The sequence below is a fragment of the Pseudoliparis swirei genome, chromosome 17, assembly GCF_029220125.1.
Source record: "Pseudoliparis swirei isolate HS2019 ecotype Mariana Trench chromosome 17, NWPU_hadal_v1, whole genome shotgun sequence".
NCBI classification, from domain to species: domain Eukaryota; kingdom Metazoa; phylum Chordata; class Actinopteri; order Perciformes; family Liparidae; genus Pseudoliparis; species Pseudoliparis swirei.
The window spans coordinates 903,152-925,165 of NC_079404.1; the positions used below are offsets into that span (position 1 = coordinate 903,152).

General features: G+C 47.3%; 1 protein-coding gene across 1 annotated transcript in view; it reads right to left on the reverse strand.

Annotated features, from left to right (window-relative positions):
* tm9sf3 (transmembrane 9 superfamily member 3) overlaps window positions 1–22,014 on the reverse strand; it is a 200,317-nt gene that overhangs the window by 27,722 nt on the left and 150,581 nt on the right. The window contains exon 13 of the mRNA XM_056436187.1: window positions 93–97. Coding sequence (XP_056292162.1) covers window positions 93–97 — 5 coding nt within the window. The remainder of the gene's footprint in view (window positions 1–92; window positions 98–22,014) is intronic.

Below are 22,014 nucleotides of genomic sequence, written 5' to 3' on the forward strand. Positions count from 1 at the left end.
AACATGTGGACTCACTGGTCCACTAACATGTGGACTCACTGGTCCACTAACATGTGGACTCACTGGTCCACTAACATGTGGACTCACTGGTCCACTGCATGTGGACTCACTGGTCCACTAACATGTGGACTCACTGGTCCACTAGCATGTGGACTCACTGGTCCACTAACATGTGGACTCACTGGTCCACTAACATGTGGACTCACTGGTCCACTAACATGTGGACTCACTGGTCCACTAGCATGTGGACTCACTGGTCCACTAACATGTGGACTCACTGGTCCACTAGCATGTGGACTCACTGGTCCACTAACATGTGGACTCACTGGTCCACTAGCATGTGGACTCACTGGTCCACTAACATGTGGACTCACTGGTCCACTAACATGTGGACTCACTGGTCCACTAGCATGTGGACTCACTGGTCCACTAACATGTGGACTCACTGGTCCGCTAGCATGTGGACTCACTGGTCCGCTAGCATGTGGACTCACTGGTCCACTAACATGTGGACTCACTGGTCCACTAGCATGTGGACTCACTGGAGCCCGCCAGAGGAAATGCTGTTCACCTCCTGAAGCTCCGCCCACTCACAACGTTCACCTCCTGCAGCTCCGCCCACTCACACGTTCACCTCCTGAAGCTCCGCCCACTCACACGTTCACCTCCTGAAGCTCCGCCCACTCACTCCGTTCACCTCCTAATGGTCCGGCCCGTTCACATGTCCCGGCGTCATCATGAAGGTCACCATGAAGGTCATCATGAAGGTCATCTTAAAGGTCAGTATAAAGGTCATCATAACGGTCACCATTAAGGTCATCATGAAGGTCATCTTAAAGGTCAGCATAACGGTCATCATAAAGGTCATCATAAAGGTCATCATTAAGGTCATAACGGTCAGCATAATGGTCACCATAAAGGTCATCATGAAGGTCATCTTAAAGGTCAGTATAAAGGTCATCATAACGGTCATCATGAAGGTCATCTTAAAGGTCAGCATAACGGTCATCATTAAGGTCATCATAAAGGTCATCATAACGGTCATCATAACGGTCATCATAACGGTCACCATAAAGGTCATCATTAAGGTCATCATTAAGGTCATCATTAAGGTCATCATGAAGGTCATCATGAAGGTCATCATAACGGTCATCATTAAGGCCATCATTAAGGTCATCATGAAGGTCATCTTAAAGGTCATCATAACGGTCACCATAAAGGTCATAACGGTCATCATAATGGTCACCATTAAGGTCATCTTAAAGGTCATCTTGAAGGTCATCATGAAGGTCATCTTAAAGGTCATCATTAAGGTCATCATTAAGGTCATCATTCAGGTCATCATTCAGGTCATCTTAAAGGTCATCATGAAGGTCATCATAACGGTCATCATAATGGTCATCATGAAGGTCATCATGAAGGTCATCTTAAAGGTCATCATGAAGGTCATCATTAAGGTCATCATAACGGTCATCATTAAGCCGCGGACCAGAGTCGTGTGCCTCCCGGGGGCCAGAGCGGGCGACGTGGAGTCTTGTTTGAAGCTGCTGGCTAAGGATAAGCGGAGATACAGTCAGATTGTAATACACGCCGGTGGTAGTGACGCCCGAGCCCGTCGGTCGGAAGTCACTCAAATTAATGTGGAATCGGTGTGTGCTTATGCCAAGACGTTGTCGGACACCGTAATTTTCTCTGGCCCTCTCCCAAATGTGCAGACAGACGAATTGTATAGCCGAATGTCGTCTTTCAACCGCTGGCTGTCGAGGTGGTGCCCAGCGAATAATGTTGGCTACGTAGACAACTGGAAGACTTTCTGGGGAAAGCCTGATCTGATGAGGAGAGACGGCATCCATCCCACGTTGGACGGAGCGTCTCATTTCTGCGAATATGACCAAGTTGATCACGGACTTAATCCATGACAACCCAGGGTTCAGATCAGGAACCGGGAGCAGAGTTGTAGTTTAACACCCTTCTCTGCTCTTCCATTCGAGCAGTTACCCACCCTTGACTTTAGAGTAGAGACTGTGTCTGTCACGGCCACTTCAATTAAATAAATCAAAAGTAAGCAGAAGTGCCGTCGTACACAATAACCTTATACAAGTTAACACCATTATTTCAGCAGTGCAACAAAACAGGTCTATTAAATGTGGTCTCCTAAATATTCGATCTCTGTCATCTAAAGCTGTGTTACTAAATGATTTAATATCAGATAATCACATTGATTTATGTTGCCTAACTGAAACCTGGCTGAGCCATGAAGAATATGTCTGCCTGAATGAATCGACTCCTCCAAGTCATATTAATACTCACATTCCTCGAGGCACCGGTCGAGGAGGTGGAGTAGCAGCCATCTTTGAATCAAGCCTATTAATTAATCCTCAACCAAAATTACACTACACCTCATTTGAAAGCCTTGTTCTTAGTCTTTCACATCCAACCTGGAAAACACTACAGCCAATTATATTTGTGATTCTGTACCGGCCACCAGGTCCATATTCAGAGTTTATATCTGAATTCTCAGAATTTATATCAAGTTTGGTTCTTAAAACTGATAAAGTTATTATTGTTGGAGATTTTAATATCCATGTGGATGTTGATAATGATTGCCTAGGTGCTGCATTCATCTCCTTGTTGGACTCGATTGGCTTCTGTCAGAGAGTAAAGAAACCCACTCACAGCTTTGGCCACACGCTTGATCTTGTTCTTACTTATGGCGTTGACATTGAGCATCTGAAGGTCTTCCCACAGAATCCTCTTCTGTCAGACCACAACCTCATAACTTTTGAATTTATACTACCGGAGTGTACTCCGTTAGTCAAAAGTTTCTACTCTAGATATCTATCTGATAGTGCTGTAGCTACATTTAAAGAAGCGATTCCTTCGGTATTTGATTCGATACCACGTCTCAATATAACAGAGGACTGCTGGTCTAATTTTAGTCCGTCCCAGATTGATCATCTTGTTGACAGTGCCACAGGCTCTCTGAGAATGACACTGGACTCAATAGCCCCTCTGAAGAAGAAGACAGTGAGGAAGAGGAGGTTTGCTCCCTGGTATAACCCTCAGACCCGCAAACTGAAGCAAACGTCACGAAAGCTTGAACGCATATGGCGTTCAACTAATCTCGAAGAATCCCGCTTAGTTTGACGAGATAGTCTTAAAACATATAAGAAGGCCCTCCGTAATGCCAGAGCAGCCTATTACTCATCAGTAATAGAAAAAAATCAAAACAACCCCAGGTTTCTCTTCAGCACTGTAGCCAGGCTGACAGAGAGTCACAGCTCTGTGGAGCCGAGCATTCCTATAAACCTTAGTGGTAATGACTTTATGAACTTCTTTAATGAAAAGATTTTAACTATTAGGGACAAGATTAATATTCTCTTGCCCATAACCAGTGCCAATCTGTCCTCAAGTGGAATGGCCTTGGAAACCGCTGTATGCCCTGGTGTATATTTGGAGGCTTTTCTCCCATCAACCGTGACCAATTATCTTCAACGGTTTCTACTTGACACGCCTACCTGTCTCTTGGACCCCATCCGGCGAGGCTGCTTAAAGACGTTTTGCCTTTAATTGGCGGCTCTCTATTAGATATTATCAATGTGTCTCTGCTAACAGGCCACGTACCACACTCCTTCAAGGTGGCTGTTATTAAACCTCTCCTGAAGAAGCCCACTCTGGATCCAGAGGTGTTGGCTAACTACAGACCGATCTCTAACCTCCCCTTCCTCTCCAAGATCCTTGAGAAAGTGGTCGCAAATCAGTTGTGCGACTTTCTACATCATAATAGTTTATTTGAGAAATTTCAATCAGGATTTAGAAAACACCACAGCACCGAGACGGCACTGGTGAAAATTACAAATGACCTCTTAATGGCAGCAGATAAAGGACTCCTCTCTGTCCTGGTCTAGTAGACCTTAGTGCTGCATTCGACACCATTGACCATGACATCCTGTTACAGAGACTGGAGCAGTCGATTGGCATTTCAGGCACGGCACTAATTTGGTTTAAATCCTACTTATCAGATCGATCTCAGTTTGTATTTGTAAACGATGACGCCTCGATAACCACCAACGTTAATCACGGAGTTCCACAAGGTTCTGTGCTTGGACCAATTTTATTTACTTTATACATGCTTCCTTTGGGCAATATTATCAGGAAACACTCCATAAACTTTCATTGTTATGCAGATGACACTCAACTATATTTATCGATAAAACCAGAGGAGAGCAACCAACTCGGTAAAATTCAAGCATGTCTTAAAGACATAAAAACATGGATGACCTGCAACTTATTGATGTTAAACTCAGACAAAACCGAAGTAATTTTAATCGGCCCTGAGCACCTCAGAGATCAATTATCTAGTGATGTGGTTTCTGTTGACGGCATTGCCCTAGCATCCAACACCACTGTAAAGAATCTTGGCGTTATCTTTGATCGGGACTTGACCTTTAACTCCCACGTAAAGCAAATCTCAAGGACTGCATTCTTTCATCTACGTAATATTTCAAAAATCAGGCACATCTTGTCTCAAAAAGATGCAGAAAAATTGGTTCACGCGTTTTACTTGAGACTGGATTACTGCAGCTCCTGATATCAGGCTGCTCTATAAGTCTCTTAAGTCAACTCCTTATTATCAGACTGCTCTAATAAATCTCTTAGGTCCCTCCAGTTGATCCAGAATGCTGCAGCTCGTGTTCTCACTAAAACTAAGAAAAGAGATCACATCACTCCTGCACTAGCTGCTCTGCACTGGCTCCCAGTAAAATCAAGAATCACTTTTAAAATTCTTCTTAACCTACAAAGCCTTGATTGGTGATGCACCATCATATCTTAAGGAGCTTGTAGTACCATATTGCCTCACTAGAGAGCTACGCTCACTAAATGCGGGACTACTTGTAGTTCCTAGAGTCTTAAAAAGTAGAATGGGAGCCAGAGCCTTTAGTTATCAAGCTCCTCTTTTATGGAACCAGCTTCACCTTCAGTCCGGGAGGCAGACACAGTCACCTCGTTTAAGAGTAGACTTAAGACCTTCCTCTTTGACAGAGCTTATAGTTAGGGCTGAATCAGGTTTGCCCTGGTCCAGCCCTGGATATGCTGCTATAGGCTTATAGCTGCCGGGGACGTTTAGGATGCACTGAGTACCTATCTCCTCTTTTTTCTCTCCTTAAGGATGAATTTTCATCTCTCCATCACACGTTACTAACTCTGCTTTCTCCCCGGAAGTCCTTTTGACTTTACGACTCATGGGGCCATCGGACCCTATGAGACGGCATAGATCCTATCTGCCTGATGGATCGTCTGGGTGGAATTCCTGCCCTGACTACGCCACTGTCCTGTTGAGACTCCGCCCACTCCTCCTCCCCACCGCCATCTGCCTGATGGATCGTGGAGGTCTCCATCGTGGAATATGCCTACTATGAACTATTCATACACTCTGTCATATTCATTGAATGTATTTAAACTCTAAATCTGTCCTTCTGGTCACATGACATCTATTGTTCTGTCCATCCTGGAGAGGGATCCTCCTCTGTTCTCTCCTGCAGGTTTCTTCCCTTTTTTTCCCCCTGAAGGGTTATTTGGGAGTTTTTCCTGATCCGATGTGAGGTTTTGGGGCAGGGATGTCTATGTGTACAGATTGTAAAGCACTCCGAGACAAATTTGTAATTTGTGAAATTGGGCTATACAAATAAACTGAATTGAATTGAATGAAGGTCATCATAACGGTCACCATAAAGGTCATCATTAAGGTTATCATTAAGGTCATCATTAAGGTCATCTTAAAGGTCACCATAAAGGTCATCATTCAGGTCACCATGAAGGCCATCATGCACGTACCTTTGATCTGAAGGACGACACTTTGCATTTTAATAACATATTCTCGGGTCGGTTTACACACACACACTTCATATTCTCCCCTTCTTTCTTCTCGTCTCCCCCCCCCCTCCAGGTGAGAACACCTCTCACACGTGGAATGAGAACCAGAGGGAGGAGGAGCCAGTAGAAGTGGGCGTGGCCCGGCAGCTCAAATCCATATAATTAAGCTTCATAGTCATTCAACGCTTTATGGATCAATTATGTGTAAAGTATCAAAGGCTGGAAGTCCCCCACAGCCACTGGAGGGGTTACTGTGTGTGTGTGTGTGTGTGTGTGACCTCGTGGAGTTCTGCACCAACACAGCAGCCCGGGTGGAGCTCGAGGCTCCGCCTCCTGCAGCGGTGGCTCCACCATGAGAACTGACTGCAGATCAGCTGTCGGTCCGGCTGGAGGTCCGCTCAGTAGACCCGGCTCGGTGCAGTTCTTAGGCTGGTGAGATGGAGTCGGCTCATCCAGCCAGAACCGGCACCGCAGGGGGCCACGGGCCGCGCTGCTCGAGTCCTTCACACGGATCAGAACCCATTTACTCCTCCACACAAGATCCTCACGCCTAATTAAACCCAAACGCTTTCATTTTAAATGAGAAAAGGCAGAAGAGAGCGCCGGCTATCTTGATGAGAAAGAAGAAGAGGAAGGAGAAGAAGAGGAGGAGGAGGGGGAGAGAGAAGAGGAAAGTAACCGCTGTTAAAAAGAAATGTAGAACATTACGGTGATGCCGTCCGGCACAATTGGTGCTAATTGTCAGATAATCCAGGAGGCCTCGGGCCCCTGGTCCAGGGGGGGGGGGGGGGGGGATTAGCACCGCCATTGTTGGCCGCTTCCTCTGGAACACGACCTTGACGAAGAGTTCGCTTCACCCTCCTCCTTCTTCACTTCTTCAGTGTTCCGGCAGCACCGAATTTAATAGGAGCGTAATGAGAGAAACACAGAAACACAGAGTTCCAATCAGAGAGGAGGACCAGCACCTCAGAGGGCCAATCAGAGCGGAGGACCAGCACCTCAGAGGGCCAATCAGAGCGGAGGACCAGCACCTCAGAGGGCCAATCAGAGCGGAGGACCAGCACCTCAGAGGGCCAATCAGAGAGGAGGACCAGCACCTCAGACTCTAGACCACTTGGAGTCGAGCTGCCCTCTCAAATTCGGATTACGTGTGTCTCATAAACATGAGGAATAATATTTATGATGGGGGGGGGGGGGTCCAAAGTGCTGTGGGAAAGACTTGGACCTGTTCAACGTGGATCCCGTAATCTGGATCCTAATCCCTTAATTGTGAGTCAATAAAGTCCCCGCTGAGCACAAAGGACGTCCCAACGGCCCCCGCCTACACCTGGGGGGCCGCGCTCCGCTCGGGGGCCCCGGGTCCTCGTGGAGGCCCCGTTGAAGGAGGGACCTCTTACGGGACATCCGAAAGGGACCCGGCCCGTTTGAAGATCGGCATTTGCATGAGAAGAGAAGTGTAACTTGTGAACTGATCAAAAGCCAGACCCCCCCCCCCCCCCCCTCTGGAGGCGCCGGGGCGGCGGCGGCCTTGAGGTTCCAACATGGCGTCCTTCAGGCCTATTCTCTGGAGTCTGGACCCTCCAGTCTGTGGATCGGGACTTCAACGGACCCCCTCACATTCCACAGGGGGCTCTCACGGTGCCTGTGGACGGCTTTCATGTGAGAGGATGTGTGTGTGTGTGTGAGTGTGTGTGTGTGAGTGTGAGTGTGTGTGTGAGTGTGTGAGAACATGTTGAGATATGCATACTTACGGCTACGTTGTTTTTAATAAGCTAACGTTATTACAATAAAGTTTCAACGAGCTGAAGTCGAATGGACAGCAGCACGTTTGTTAAAGTTAAAGTTATTAATTAAACTTTGAGTTTAACTCTTTGAAGAGTTTTGAAAACATAAGAAAGTATAGCCTCATAAACACGCACACACGCACACACTCACACACACTGAGCTCATGTCCGCTGAGTGAAGACGCTCCGGCCCCCCCCCCTCTCTGGGACTCAGCTGGCTTCACTTAGTGAACGTGGAGAGAGAGAGAGAGAGAGAGAGAGAGAGAGAGAGGTCACGGGGTCGCACCGTGACCTCATCAAATTAGCCCCATGGAGTGAGACGTTTAGCACGAGTTAAAACAAGTAATCTGAAGGCATTAAATGCAAATGTGACGACCACATGCCCACACACACACACACACACACACCTACACACACACACACACACACACACACACACACACACACTGAGGGGCTGTTAACATGACAATGGGGTTCTGTGATGCCCACCAGGTGCAGCACATTGGGCCGGCCGCTTGACATCCGGGAGCCGAACACAGCGTGAGGATATCACTAATAAAACAATTATTACTCAACTTATATAAATATATATATATATACATCATATCGAGAAGATATCACTAATATAATAATTATTACGAATGTAAATTATTTATATATACAGGACTGTCTCAGAAAATTAGAATATTGTGATGAAGTTCTTTATTTTCTGTAATGCAATTAAAAAAACAAAAATGTCATGCATTCTGGATTCATTACAAATCAACTGAAATATTGCAAGCCTTTTATTCTGATTTATTGCTGATTATGGCTTACAGCTTAAGAAAACTCAAATATCCTATCTCTAAATATTAGAATATCATGAAAAAGTATACTAGTAGGGTATTAAACAAATCACTTGAATTGTCTAATTAACTCGAAACACCTGGAAGGGTTTCCTGAGCCTTGACAAACACTCAGCTGTTATAAATCTTTTTTTTTACTTGGTCTGAGGAAATATTAAAATTTTATGAGATAGGATTTTAGAGTTTTCTTAAGCTGTAAGCCATAATCAGCAATATTAAAAAAAATAAAAGGCTTGCAATATTTAAGTTGATTTGTCATGAATCCAGAATGCATGACATTTTTGTTTTTTTAATTGCATTACAGAAAATAAAGAACTTTATCACAATATTCTAATTTTCTGAGACAGTCCTGTATATACAGTATATATATATCATATTGAGAGGATATCACTAATGTAATAATTATTACTAATATAATGTATATATATCATATTAAGAGGATATCACTAATATAATAAGTATTACTAATATAATTCATATATATATATCATATTGAGAGGATATCACAAATATAAATATAAATATATATATATTATTAGTCTAAACATATCTCATGAGCATCGATGTCTCTCCTCCTCGATGCTCAGCGGCTCCTAAACGCTCCTCCATGTCCTCGTTGGGAACATGGGGGCGCTCACATATGCTAATGAGCCCCCCCCCCATGGGGGTCCCACCTGCAGACACACACTGCTACACACTGCTACACACACACACTGCTACTAGGGCTGCAACTAACGATTATTTTGATAATCGATTAATCGGTTGATTATTCTATCGATTAATCGATTAATCGGATAAAAAAACAAAAAAACTTTAATTTTCAACCCTTTATTCAAAACAGGGTCCGTGCGGTCATGGAAAACCTGGAAAAGTCATGGAATTTTTAAATGGCTATTAGCAGGCCTAGAAAAGTAATTGAAAAAAATAAAATCCCAAAATATTTGGAAAACTAATGCAAATTTGTTTTATTCACATTTTAATTTATACGGTATGCTTTGGAATTCTCATTGTTAGTTTAAATACTACATCTTCTCACTTTGTCACGTATAGACAGAGTTTTCACAAAATGTTTAATCATGGAAATTTGGTTTAAAGTCATGGAAAGGTCCTGGAGACCCACTGGTCACCATGGTGATGAACCTGTTCACTGGTCACCATGGTGATGAACCTGTTCACTGGTCACCATGGTGATGAACCGTCACAAACAGACAGACAGCTCTCCTCTCCTGAGCAGTGGTCCCCATGTGGCTCCGCCCCCTGAACAATATCAGAGACGCGTTCCGATTTATTATTTTGTTCACCTGGCCCGCTGCCGTTGAGATTGCAGTGAGACGCGGAGAAAGTGTGGAGTGGTGCTCTTCTTCACAATAGAACATCTTTGATGGGACGTGTCGCGTCTCGGCCAATCAGCGTTCAGATGTCGACAGCGTTTGGGAAGTTAGGTTAGCTTGAATGTTAGTCCGCTACATCTGCTGCTGTCACGCTGCACGGTGTAGCGATGCTAACAAAGTACCCGTACGTTAAAAACGATGTGATTTAGCATATTTTTAGTCTCGATACTTCATTAAGAGAGCGATCAGAGCTCACGCTCCGCTCCGTTAAATGTCTGCGCGCGCAGCGCTCACAGCGAGTGGGGGCGTGGCTTATCTCCGTTGCCTTTCTCCATGGAAAAATATTTTCCGCTATCCGCCACGGAATAAATAACCACGTTTTCTACGTTATCCTCTTGTGGAAATGCCACACGTGGTGACATGTAGCGCCCTGGTGTCTGGGGTCATGACGTCACCCGGAGGCGCACTTAGCTCCGTGAATGTCTCCGATGACGTGAATGACTTCCGCATCCAGCGCCACGTGAGCAGCAGCAGCCAATTAGATTCATCAACAGAGGAGCAGCTCAGCGCTGATTGGCTCTCACAACGCAGCGTTCCGTCTCTCCCTCCCTCTGGTTTCTCCTGCGCTGCTCTGCGCTCAAATCTATTTTGTTTACACTCCGTGACTTATTGAGCGCCGTAATGATCGCGCGACACAACGAATCGATAATGAAATTCGTTGCCAACTATTTTAATAATCGATTTTTATCGATTTTATCGATTCGTTGTTGCAGCCCTAACTGCTACACACTGCTACACACACACACTGCTACACACACACACTGCTACACACTGCTACACACACACACTGCTACACACTGCTACACACACACACTGCTACACACTGCTACACACAGCTACACACTGCTACACACAGCTACACACACACACTGCTACACACACACACTGCTACACACACACTGCTACACACACACTGCTACACACAGCTACACACTGCTACACACACACACTGCTACACACAGCTCCACACGGCTACACACGGCTACACACTGCTACACACGGCTCCACACTGCTACACACGGCTACACACTGCTACACACTGCTCCCCTGTGTGTGTGTGAGTCAGGGAGCTTCCTCGTGCTCAAATGCAACATTCATTTATTTTTACATATAGCAGAAAGAGTGGTCCTCACTTCCACTGTGGATCCACTCGGTCCTCAGTCCGATGCCCATACGGGGATGTGTGTGTGAGTGTGTGTGTGTGTGAGAGTGTGTGTGTGAGAGTGTGTGTGTGTGTGAGTGTGTGTGTGTGAGAGTGTGTGTGTGAGTGTGTGTGTGTGTGTGTGTGTGAGAGTGTGTGAGTGTGTGTGAGTGTGTGTGTGTGTGTGTGTGTGTGAGTGTGTGTGTGTGTGAGTGTGTGTGTGTGTGAGTGTGTGTGTGTGTGTGTGTGTGTGTGTGAGTGTGTCTCCCAGCTGCTTTGAGAGGAATGTGAGAGAGTGGGCAAGTTCTCTCCTGTCAATCACAGGAAGTCTGATTAAAGTAGTTTAACCTGAAAGCACCAGAACAGAAACAAGGTTCCTCACGAGTTCCTCACCAGTTCCTGAGGTGTTCCTTACGTGTTCCTCACCAGTTCCTCACGAGTTCCTCACGAGTTCCTCACCAGTTCCTGAGGTGTTCCTTACGTGTTCCTCACCAGTTCCTCAGGTGTTCCTCACGTGTTCCTCACCAGTTCCTCACGAGTTCCTGAGGTGTTCCTCAGGTGTTCCTCACGTGTTCCTTACGAGTTCCTCACGTGTTCCTCACGAGTTCCTCACGTGTTCCTCACGAGTTCCTCACCAGTTCCTCACGTGTTCCTCACGAGTTCCTCACGTGTTCCTCACGTGTTCCTCACGAGTTCCTCACGTGTTCCTCACGTGTTCCTCACGTGTTCCTCACGTGTTCCTCACGTGTTCCTCACGGGTTCCTCACGGGTTCCTCACAAGTTCCTCACTTGTTCCTCACGAGTTCCTCACGTGTTCCTCACGTGTTCACCAGTTCCTCACGTGTTCCTCACGTGTTCACCAGTTCCTCACGTGTTCCTCACGTGTTCCTGTCCTCTTCCTGCTCCTCCGTCATGCCTGTTCTAGTGATGTTCTCATGATGTTCTTGTGATGTTCTAGTGTTCTCCTGATGTTCTTGTGATGTTCTAGTGATGTTCTCCTGATGTTCTTGTGATGTTCTAGTGATGTTCTCCTGATGTTCTAGTGATGTTCTCCTGATGTTCTAGTGATGTTCTCCTGATGTTCCAGTGATGTTCTCCTGATGTTCTCCTGATGTTATTGTGATGTTCTCCTGATGTTCTCCTGATGTTCTAGTGATGTTCTTGTGATGTTCTCCTGATGTTCTTGTGATGTTCTCCTGATGTTCTCCTGATGTTCTAGTGATGTTCTTGTGATGTTCTCCTGATGTTCTCGTGATGTTCTCCTGATGTTCTCCTGATGTTCTAGTGATGTTCTCCTGATGTTATTGTGATGTTCTCCTGATGTTCTTGTGATGTTCTCCTGATGTTCTTGTGATGTTCTCCTGATGTTCTTGTGATGTTCTAGTGATGTTCTCCTGATGTTCTTGTGATGTTCTCGTGATGTTCTTGATGCATTTTTCCTCGGCCAAATGAGAGGGAGCTCATCATGCTCGTTGAGTTATGGCATTTCATCTGTTTCCACATCTATCACGTCCAGGCGCTCCTCCTGCTTCACGGACATCGAGCTGCATCCTCCTCACATGATGCTGGAGGTCGGAGGTCAGAGGAGGTCTTCTGCCGCGGAGCCGTGAGTCCCCGTCACTCCTCCTTCTCTTTCTCCTCCTCCTCCTCCTCTTCTTCTTCCTCCTCCTCCTCTTCGTCCTTGTCCTCCTCCTCCTCCTCCTTCACATGATGATCCTCAAAGTTCACGACGCGTCGCTCATCTGACTTTTAATTAGTCGACTCTTTGCTGCCGAGCCGTGGATTTAATTCTGTCTCCAGTTTGGGATGTTTGAGGAAATCAGAGTCGGCACACGAGATATCCAAAATAAACTAATGTATGATTTATAATCACATCATTGTCTCGTTCTCATGCCACAACGTTAAATATGAAACATGAAACTTCTCCACTTCTTCAATACTTTGATTCTTTTCTCTGAATCGTCAAATTAACTTATTCTCCTGAGTTCTGCACATAAACTGATTCAATAAATGTTTAGATGATGGACATCAAACACCTCCGTGTTCCTCACATGTTCCTCACGTGTTCCTCACATGTTCCTCACGTGTTCCTCACTTGTTCCTCACGTGTTCCTCACAAGTTCCTCACGTGTTCCTCACCAGTTCCTCGCGTGTTCCTCACGTGTTCCTCACCAGTTCCTCACGTGTTCCTCACGTGTTCCTCACCAGTTCCTCACGTGTTCCTCACGTGTTCCTCACAAGTTCCTCACGTGTTCCTCACGTGTTCCTCACGTGTTCCTCACAAGTTCCTCACGTGTTCCTCACAAGTTCCTCACGTGTTTCTCACGAGTTCCTCACAAGTTCCTCACGTGTTTCTCACGTGTTCCTCACAAGTTCCTCACGTGTTCCTCACAAGTTCCTCACGTGTTCCTCACCAGTTCCTCACGTGTTCCTCACAAGTTCCTCACGTGTTTCTCACGAGTTCCTCACAAGTTCCTCACGTGTTCCTCACGTGTTCCTCACAAGTTCCTCACGTGTTCCTCACCAGTTCCTCACGTGTTCCTCACAAGTTCCTCACAAGTTCCTCACGTGTTTCTCACGTGTTCCTCACAAGTTCCTCACGTGTTCCTCACAAGTTCCTCACGTGTTCCTCACGTGTTCCTCACAAGTTCCTCACGTGTTCCTCACGTGTTCCTCACAAGTTCCTCACGTGTTCCTCACCAGTTCCTCACGTGTTCCTCACAAGTTCCTCACGTGTTTCTCACGAGTTCCTCACAAGTTCCTCACGTGTTTCTCACGTGTTCCTCACAAGTTCCTCACGTGTTCCTCACGTGTTTCTCACGAGTTCCTCACAAGTTCCTCACGTGTTTCTCACGTGTTCCTCACGTGCTCTGCCTAAACAGAGTAACATGAAGAACTACAGAACACCACTAGATGAACAACATGTCCGTCATGGAGGATGAAGATGCGTCTCCTCCTCCTCCTCGGTGGAGATGTCCTGGTCTCTCTCCTCCTGGAGGTTCAAAGCTCCTCTGGTTACAATAATCCTGCTGATCCCAGATCAGGGAACAAAGTCTGTGGTCTGCATGATGTTGCTCTGTGAGAACCAGCGGCTCTCTGAATGAGGACCGCCCCCCCCCCCCTCCCCCCCATAGCTTCAAACGTGAGCATAGCGATGAGATCAACCTGATTATTCAGCCTCTCATATCCTGGCCCTCTTGGATGAAGTGCTTCTCTTTGACAGGAGCAACAAGTGACCGGCGAGCGTCCTCTAACCTGCTGTTAGATAAATAAGCTGCTCTCGCCGGGGCCCCGGGGCCCTTTGTCCCCTCGGCCTCTTCTAATTGCTGACAGGTTTGATTCTCCAGCGGCAGCAGGAGCCGTTTGAGGCCTTTACCACCAGTAATTACTCTGGTTCCTAAACCCTCCTCTTCCTCCACCTCTTTCAGACCCCCCCCCCCCCTTCAGGAGTCCCTCTGTGGGAAGACATTGAGTTTCATGGAAGGTGTTCCACTCCAATTATATCCAGCGCTGCATTAGGAGCGGTCCAAATATATATATATATACATATATATATAGAGTATATGTATGCATATATATAGTATATGTATATAAACATATATGTGTATATATATTCATATATATACACGAAAACTGCCCAAGTGGGTATGCATGCATCTTGGATAATGTTGTTATTTGGAGGCTTTTATGAGTTATAACAATGTCTGACAGACTCTAGGAGCCTCTAAGAGCCTCTAGGAACCTTTAGGAGCCTCCAGGAACCTCTAGGAGCCTCTATGAACCTCTAGGAGCCTCCAGGAGCTTCTAAGAACCTCTAGGAGCCTCTAGGAACCTTTAGGAGCTTCTAAGAACCTCTAGGAGCCCCTATGAACCTCTAGGAGCCTCTATGAACCTCTAGGAGCCTCCAGGAGCTTCTAAGAACCTCTAGGAGCCTCTAGGAACCTTTAGGAGCTTCTAAGAACCTCTAGGAGCCCCTATGAACCTCTAGGAGCCTCTATGAACCTCTAGGAGCCTCCAGGAGCTTCTAAGAACCTCTAGGAGCCTCTAGGAACCTTTAGGAGCTTCTAAGAACCTCTAGGAACCCCTATGAACCTCGAGGAGCCTCTAGGAACCTTTAGGAGCCTCCAGGAGCCTCTATGAACCTGCAGGAGCTTCTAAGAATCTCTAGGAGACTCTATGAACCTCTAGGAGCCTCTAGGAACCTTTAGGAGCTTCTAAGAACCTCTAGGAGCCCCTATGAACCTCTAGGAGCCTCTATGAACCTCTAGGAGCCTCCAGGAGCTTCTAAGAACCTCTAGGAGCCTCTAGGAACCTTTAGGAGCTTCTAAGAACCTCTAGGAACCCCTATGAACCTCGAGGAGCCTCTAGGAACCTTTAGGAGCCTCCAGGAGCCTCTATGAACCTGCAGGAGCTTCTAAGAATCTCTAGGAGACTCTATGAACCTCTAGGAGCCTCTAGGAACCTTTAGGAGCTTCTAAGAACCTCTAGGAGCCCCTATGAACCTCTAGGAGCCTCTAGGAACCTCCAGGAGCTTCTAAGAACCTCTAGGAGCCTCTATGAACCTCTAGGAACCTCCAGGAGCTTCTAAGAACCTCTAGGAGCCTCTAGGAACCTCCAGGAGCTTCTAAGAACCTCTAGGAGCCTCTATGAACCTCTAGGAGCCTCTAGGAACCTCCAGGAGCTTCTAAGAACCTCTAGGAACCTCTAGGAGCCTCTACACCCCCCCCCCCCCTCCGCAACATTAAAATCTATTTACCCAGGAACAAAGCTGCACTTTATTCCCACTTAACCCCATTAGTCATAACGAGTGTTTCCAGAGTTCTGGAGCGTCTCCTCCCTCCGTGAGGCGTTCAGGAACACAGGGAACATTCCAGAGGTAATCACCGCCCCCGCTCCGTGGATTAGTCCTTCACGTCGCATGGAACATGAACTCTGCCAACGACGCATGACTGTGAGTGTGTGTGGGGTTCTAGAGCGTCAGAGGCTCTATATATACACGGCTCCTAATCCACTCAGCAGCGCGGGACAATTATGCATTCACAACGATTAGCAAAATACAGGAATATGTAATCCCTCTGCATTGATGTTGGTAAGCATCTCTGAGGAGCACCGGGGGCCACCGGGGGCCACGAGCACCGGGGCCACGGCGGCACGGCGGCCTCTGACGGGAGGGAGGAGCCACCAGGTCCTGGTCCTGGTCCTGGTCCTGGTCCGGCCGGGTCGTAGACTGGGATCTCCACTGGAGCGTCACAGTCTTCCCTCCGGCGGCCAATAGGAACGTCTCCACGCCTCGGCGCCTCCAGCTCAGGTGGTTATCTTCAGGTGACTATCGGGACGCTCACCTCAAAGGTCACGAGCTGCAACCGCCAATCACAGGCGTCGCTCTCTGAATGTCATCTGAGCGACCTTTAGTGGTCGATACGACTCGCACAAAGAACTAGAGACAATACTTCATCCCTCCATCACACGCCTCGACCTTTGTCGTCACGGCGACAACAAAATGAAAAAAAGACTTCATCATCCGAACATCCGTTCACAGGGAGGAGGACTTCACAGGACCAGAACAGACCTGTTGGACCCGGCTGAGGGACCAGAACCAGCCGGGAGAAGGAACCCAGAGGATGAAGCTGCACGACTTCTGGAGCGAAAGAGAGAGAAGAGAGAGAGAGAGCCCAGAGAGAGAGAGGGGAGAAAGAGAGAGAGAGAGAGAGAGAGAGAGAGAGAGAGAGAGAGAGAGAGAGGGGAGAGCGAGAGAGAGAGAGAGAGAGAGAGAGAGAGAGAGGAGAGAGAGAGACAGACAGAGAGAGAGAGACAGAGAGAGAGAGAGAGAGAGAGAGAGAGAGAGAGAGAGAGATAGAGAGAGAGAGTAGAGAGAGAGAGAGAGAGAGAGAGAGAGAGAGACAGAGAGAGAGACAGAGAGAGAGAGAGAGAGAGAGACAGAGAGAGAGGAGAGAGACAGAGAGAGAGAGGAGAGAGAGACAGAGAGAGAGAGAGAGAGAGAGAGAGAGAGAGAGAGAGAGAGAGAGAGAGAGAGAGAGAGAGAGAGAGAGAGAGAGGAGAGAGAGAGGAGAGAGAGAGAGAGAGAGAGAGAGAGAGAGAGAGAGAGAGAGAGAGAGAGACAGAGAGAGAGAGCGGAGAGGAGAGAGAGAGAGGAGAGAGAGAGAGACAGAGAGAGAGAGCGAGAGAGGAGAGGAGAGAGAGGAGAGAGAGAGAGAGAGCCCAGAGAGAGAGAGAGAGAGAGAGAGGAGAGAGAGAGAGAGAGTCTGAGGAACCACTCGGGGAACTTGACCTGGAGACCTGCAGCAGGAGAGCGGGTCTCCACCGGGTCGGCACCGCGCTGCAGCACCAAGAAGAGATCCCCCCCCCCCCCTCAAACACCTGTTCATCAATCACCTGTTCATCAACACCTGTTCATTAATCACCTGTTCATCAACACCTGTTCATTAATCACCTGTTCATCATCACCTGTTCATCATCACCTGTTCATTAATCACCTGTTCATCATCACCTGTTCATTAATCACCTGTTCATCAACACCTGTTCATTAATCACCTGTTCATCATCACCTGTTCATTAATCACCTGTTCATTAATCACCTGTTCATCAACACCTGTTCATCAACACCTGTTCATTAATCACCTGTTCATTAATCACCTGTTCATCAACACCTGTTCATCAACACCTGTTCATTAATCACCTGTTCATTAATCACCTGTTCATCACCACCTGTTCATTAATCACCTGTTCATCAACACCTGTTCATTAATCACCTGTTCATCAACACCTGTTCATCAACACCTGTTCATTAATCACCTGTTCATCAACACCTGTTCATTAATCACCTGTTCATTAATCACCTGTTCATCAACACCTGTTCATCATCACCTGTTCATTAATCACCTGTTCATCATCACCTGTTCATTAATCACCTGTTCATCAACACCTGTTCATCAACACCTGTTCATTAATCACCTGTTCATTAATCACCTGTTCATTAATCACCTGTTCATCAACACCTGTTCATTAATCACCTGTTCATTAATCACCTGTTCATCAACACCTGTTCATCATCACCTGTTCATTAATCACCTGTTCATCATCACCTGTTCATTAATCACCTGTTCATCAACACCTGTTCATTAATCACCTGTTCATTAATCACCTGTTCATTAATCACCTGTTCATCAACACCTGTTCATTAATCACCTGTTCATTAATCACCTGTTCATCAACACCTGTTCATTAATCACCTGTTCATTAATCACCTGTTCATCAATCACCTGTTCATTAATCACCTGTTCATTAATCACCTGTTCATCAACACCTGTTCATTAATCACCTGTTCATTAATCACCTGTTCATCAACACCTGTTCATTAATCACCTGTTCATTAATCACCTGTTCATCAATCACTTTCCTCACCAGATCTTCTACATTTCCTCCCAAATGTCAAACACATTTATTAATATAATATATTTGTTTGAATAAAAGTTGTTCAGGTGCGTTTTGACGTGCTGCGCTGTGATTGGTTGCCTCTTTGACATAAACTACTATATCTGTTTAATTCATTATGCAAATTAAACACATTTAGACGACATCATTATTGAATCCGAGTAATTTGTTCTCAATTTCCGTCGCACACACTTATCAATAAATACTTCTGTATGTTAATTGAAGAGTCAGTGTTTGTGGGTTCAGCTGTGTGCAGGACCCCGCGGGGACACACAGACAAGTCCCTGTGTGTGTGTGGAGGAGCAACATGGTAATCTGATGCTTAATGTAGGCAAATTGCAGTCAAAGTGTGCAGCCTGTGTGGGATGCTGCCGCTGTAGGAACTGTAATCAGAGGATTGTGCTTCCAGCTCAGAGCATCCCGCCCGTCCCACTCCTTCCTCCTGTGGCACTGTGCGTCCTCAGCGCTCTGCACGGCGCCCTCCTGAAGCACACGTCTATAAACATGTGTCCTGTTGGCTATGCAAATATCGATACGGCACAAATCCCTCCGTCTTATAAACATGTTAATCTGGAGACTGATTAACTGCATGTTCTTTAAATCAGTGTCACATCACTGCCTCTTCCCGCTGAGGACCGCTCGGTCTGCAGCCGCCGCTCAGGGGAGGAGTCCATGTGTTGAAAGAAATGAAATGAAATTAAAAAGCTACGTTCTTTCTGGAAATCCACACGAGACGAGGAGAGAGCACAACGTGCAGCGAGGACCATGTGCTGCAAACCCAGCATTCCTATTGGTCCTCGGGCCCTGGGCACGCAGCTGGACACGGCCTGGGTTCTCACCTGTGAGCATGTTGTGAACCCTCGGATGGATCCTCTCATCCTTCCTTCAGGAGACACCTGTCCCCCGGCCGCTCAGCGTGACCCCAGCGTGACCCCAGCGTGACCTCAGCGTGACCCCAGCGTGACCTCAGCGTGACCCCAGCGTGACCTCAGCGTGAGCCCAGCGTGACCTCAGCGTGACCCCAGCGTGACCTCAGCGTGACCCCAGCGTGACCTCAGCGTGACCCCAGCGTGACCTCAGCGTGACCCCAGCGTGACCCCAGCGTGACCTCAGCGTGACCCCAGCGTGACCTCAGCGTGACCCCAGCGTGACCTCAGCGTGACCCCAGCGTGACCTCAGCGTGACCCCAGCGTGACCTCAGCGTGACCTCAGCGTGACCCCAGCGTGACCTCAGCGTGACCCCAGCGTGACCCCAGCGGCCTGCAGGGACACAGGGAGGCTTCTACCTGCGCGGCTTCAGCCTTCCCGTTTCCTCCTCAAGGCGTGTGGGTTCTGAGGCGGTCAGGAGGAGGGAACGCCGCGGCCTCGGCAGGCAGCACAGGCCGGAGACAGCAGACATGTCTGTTCTCGATACTTGGAGTCAGAGATGTGTCGTTCAGGTGCGTGACCAATAGAACGGGCTGGTTCTTTATTTGTTCTTTGGTTTGAGATGAAAGCTGAAGTTCATTTCATGTTTCAGGATATGAAGGACATCATCAGTTTCTGTTGGAAGTGGACGTCTGTGGGGACTCAGAGTGTTTCAGCTCTACATCAGGACGCGGCAGAGCACTCAGATTATAATAATCTCAAGAGATACGATGTCATGGTAAAGCGCTTCCAGGGAAGATGGGATGGGGCCAGGAACATCTTCACATGGAGGCGTCACCTCCTTCCAGGGAAGGAGCAGCTGGCAGGAGAGCTCGTCTTCACAGCGGGATGGACCGTCCTCGTTGGGAGTTGCTGGTTCCCATCTCTTCTCATCGGGGTTCTGGAGGTGGAGCGGGTCGTCCACTGAGCTCGGCTCCTCAGTGTGCAGTCGTCCGCTAGCGGCCATAAAACTGAAGTTTAATACCATTAAAATAACCGTTTAATACAGCGAGCCAGAGCCTTCACTCCTCTCCTCCTTGTCCAATAGGATCACAGCGAGGCCTCGAGCCTCTGACCGCACACACATGAAGCTCCGCCCTGGTGACCCGTCACGTCGCCCTGTGGAGGCGGAGCTCCCGGGGCGACGTGCCACGCAGCACGGGGAACGCCTCGCTTGGCTTTCTTGTGTTCTTGATACGTTTCCTCTCCTTCTCTGGAAGTTGCTGCTCCTTCTGTTTTTGAAATGAGTGAAAATCAAAAAGCACCTGCAGAGCGGCCTGACCTTGTGGATGTTGATGGCTCTCGTTTCCTCTTTGTGGAGGTCACGAGGTAGAAGTCGAGGCTTTTAGGGAGTCACCGGCTGCCGGAGCAGCTCCTCTAAGCTCCGCTCGTCACGCTGCCGTCGCACATCTGCACCCATATATCAAAGAGCAGCGCATTCCTGAGAGCAGAGCAGGTGATTTGTGGTCCGTTCTCCTGCTTTTTTCATTAAAACTCATCCGTGATCTAACTGCTCACCGGGCTAAAAGCTAGACCTTTTAAATCAGTCATCCGCCCAGGACCCAGACCTGCACCACATTAAGACCTGCACTGACATCACAATACGCCGCTTTCATATATTTCCTCTTGTCCTCAACAGATGGACAATCTTGCAGCCAGAGATTTTTTAAAGTGTTTAATAAATGTAATACAACCTATGTAGTGTTGAAGAAAGGGGCCTAAACCAGAACCATGTGCTGGGGGCCGTTAGGGGCCACAGCTAATACGGCCCAACATGTGGACCCCGGCCCGCGAGCAGGTTCACTCACATGTCGGACGCTTTATGACCTTCAGCCGGTCCTTACCCTCTAATTTATAGCGTGATATTGTGTTTTCATATTCTCTGTAGAGGGGAGTCATAAAAGCACACAAGTGATGTCTTTCATGTTTCCTCCCACCAGAGGAGCAGAACTGTGGTGTTGTGTTCCCGCTGGGTAATATGTGAACGTGTTTGACTTACTGTCACATTAAGACGAGCGTCGTGACCCCCGCGGCCCGTTAGCACGGCTCTGGCCCTCCAGCTCAACCTGACAGCGCTAACAGATGATAAAGTATTCCAGAGCCGGGACGGGATCGCCTCAGATTATCATCACAATAATCTGAATTAAAGCTGCGAGCACAATGAACGGGTCCTCGCTCATGTGCGCCAGCCTCTCTATTAATCCTTAAAGGCTTTAGATCATCCTTGAACAAGAGTGAAGTCGATCGGACGAGTTTTTGGGGAGAAAGCCGTAAATCTATTACGGCCAAAAAAGACATTAACGGCCAAAAAAGACATTTAAGCGAAAAAGGCAAAAAATACCCAAATTTGGCGAATTATTGTCACGCCTCACATTATTCATATTGCACAAAATTTGCTGTGCATGTTCCAGGATGCAATGTGCACATATACTGCAAGTTTGGAGTGATTAGTCCCAATAGTGTTGAGGTTATGAGCATTGAAAAACAAGACACGCCCCTAAGAGGTTCATTGGGCCATATAATCCTAACACAATGAGATATGAAAAACATGTGATACATAGTGGGTGATGTAGCTTCACTCATGATCTACAGAAGGTTTGGTATAATTCTAACCCAGCGTG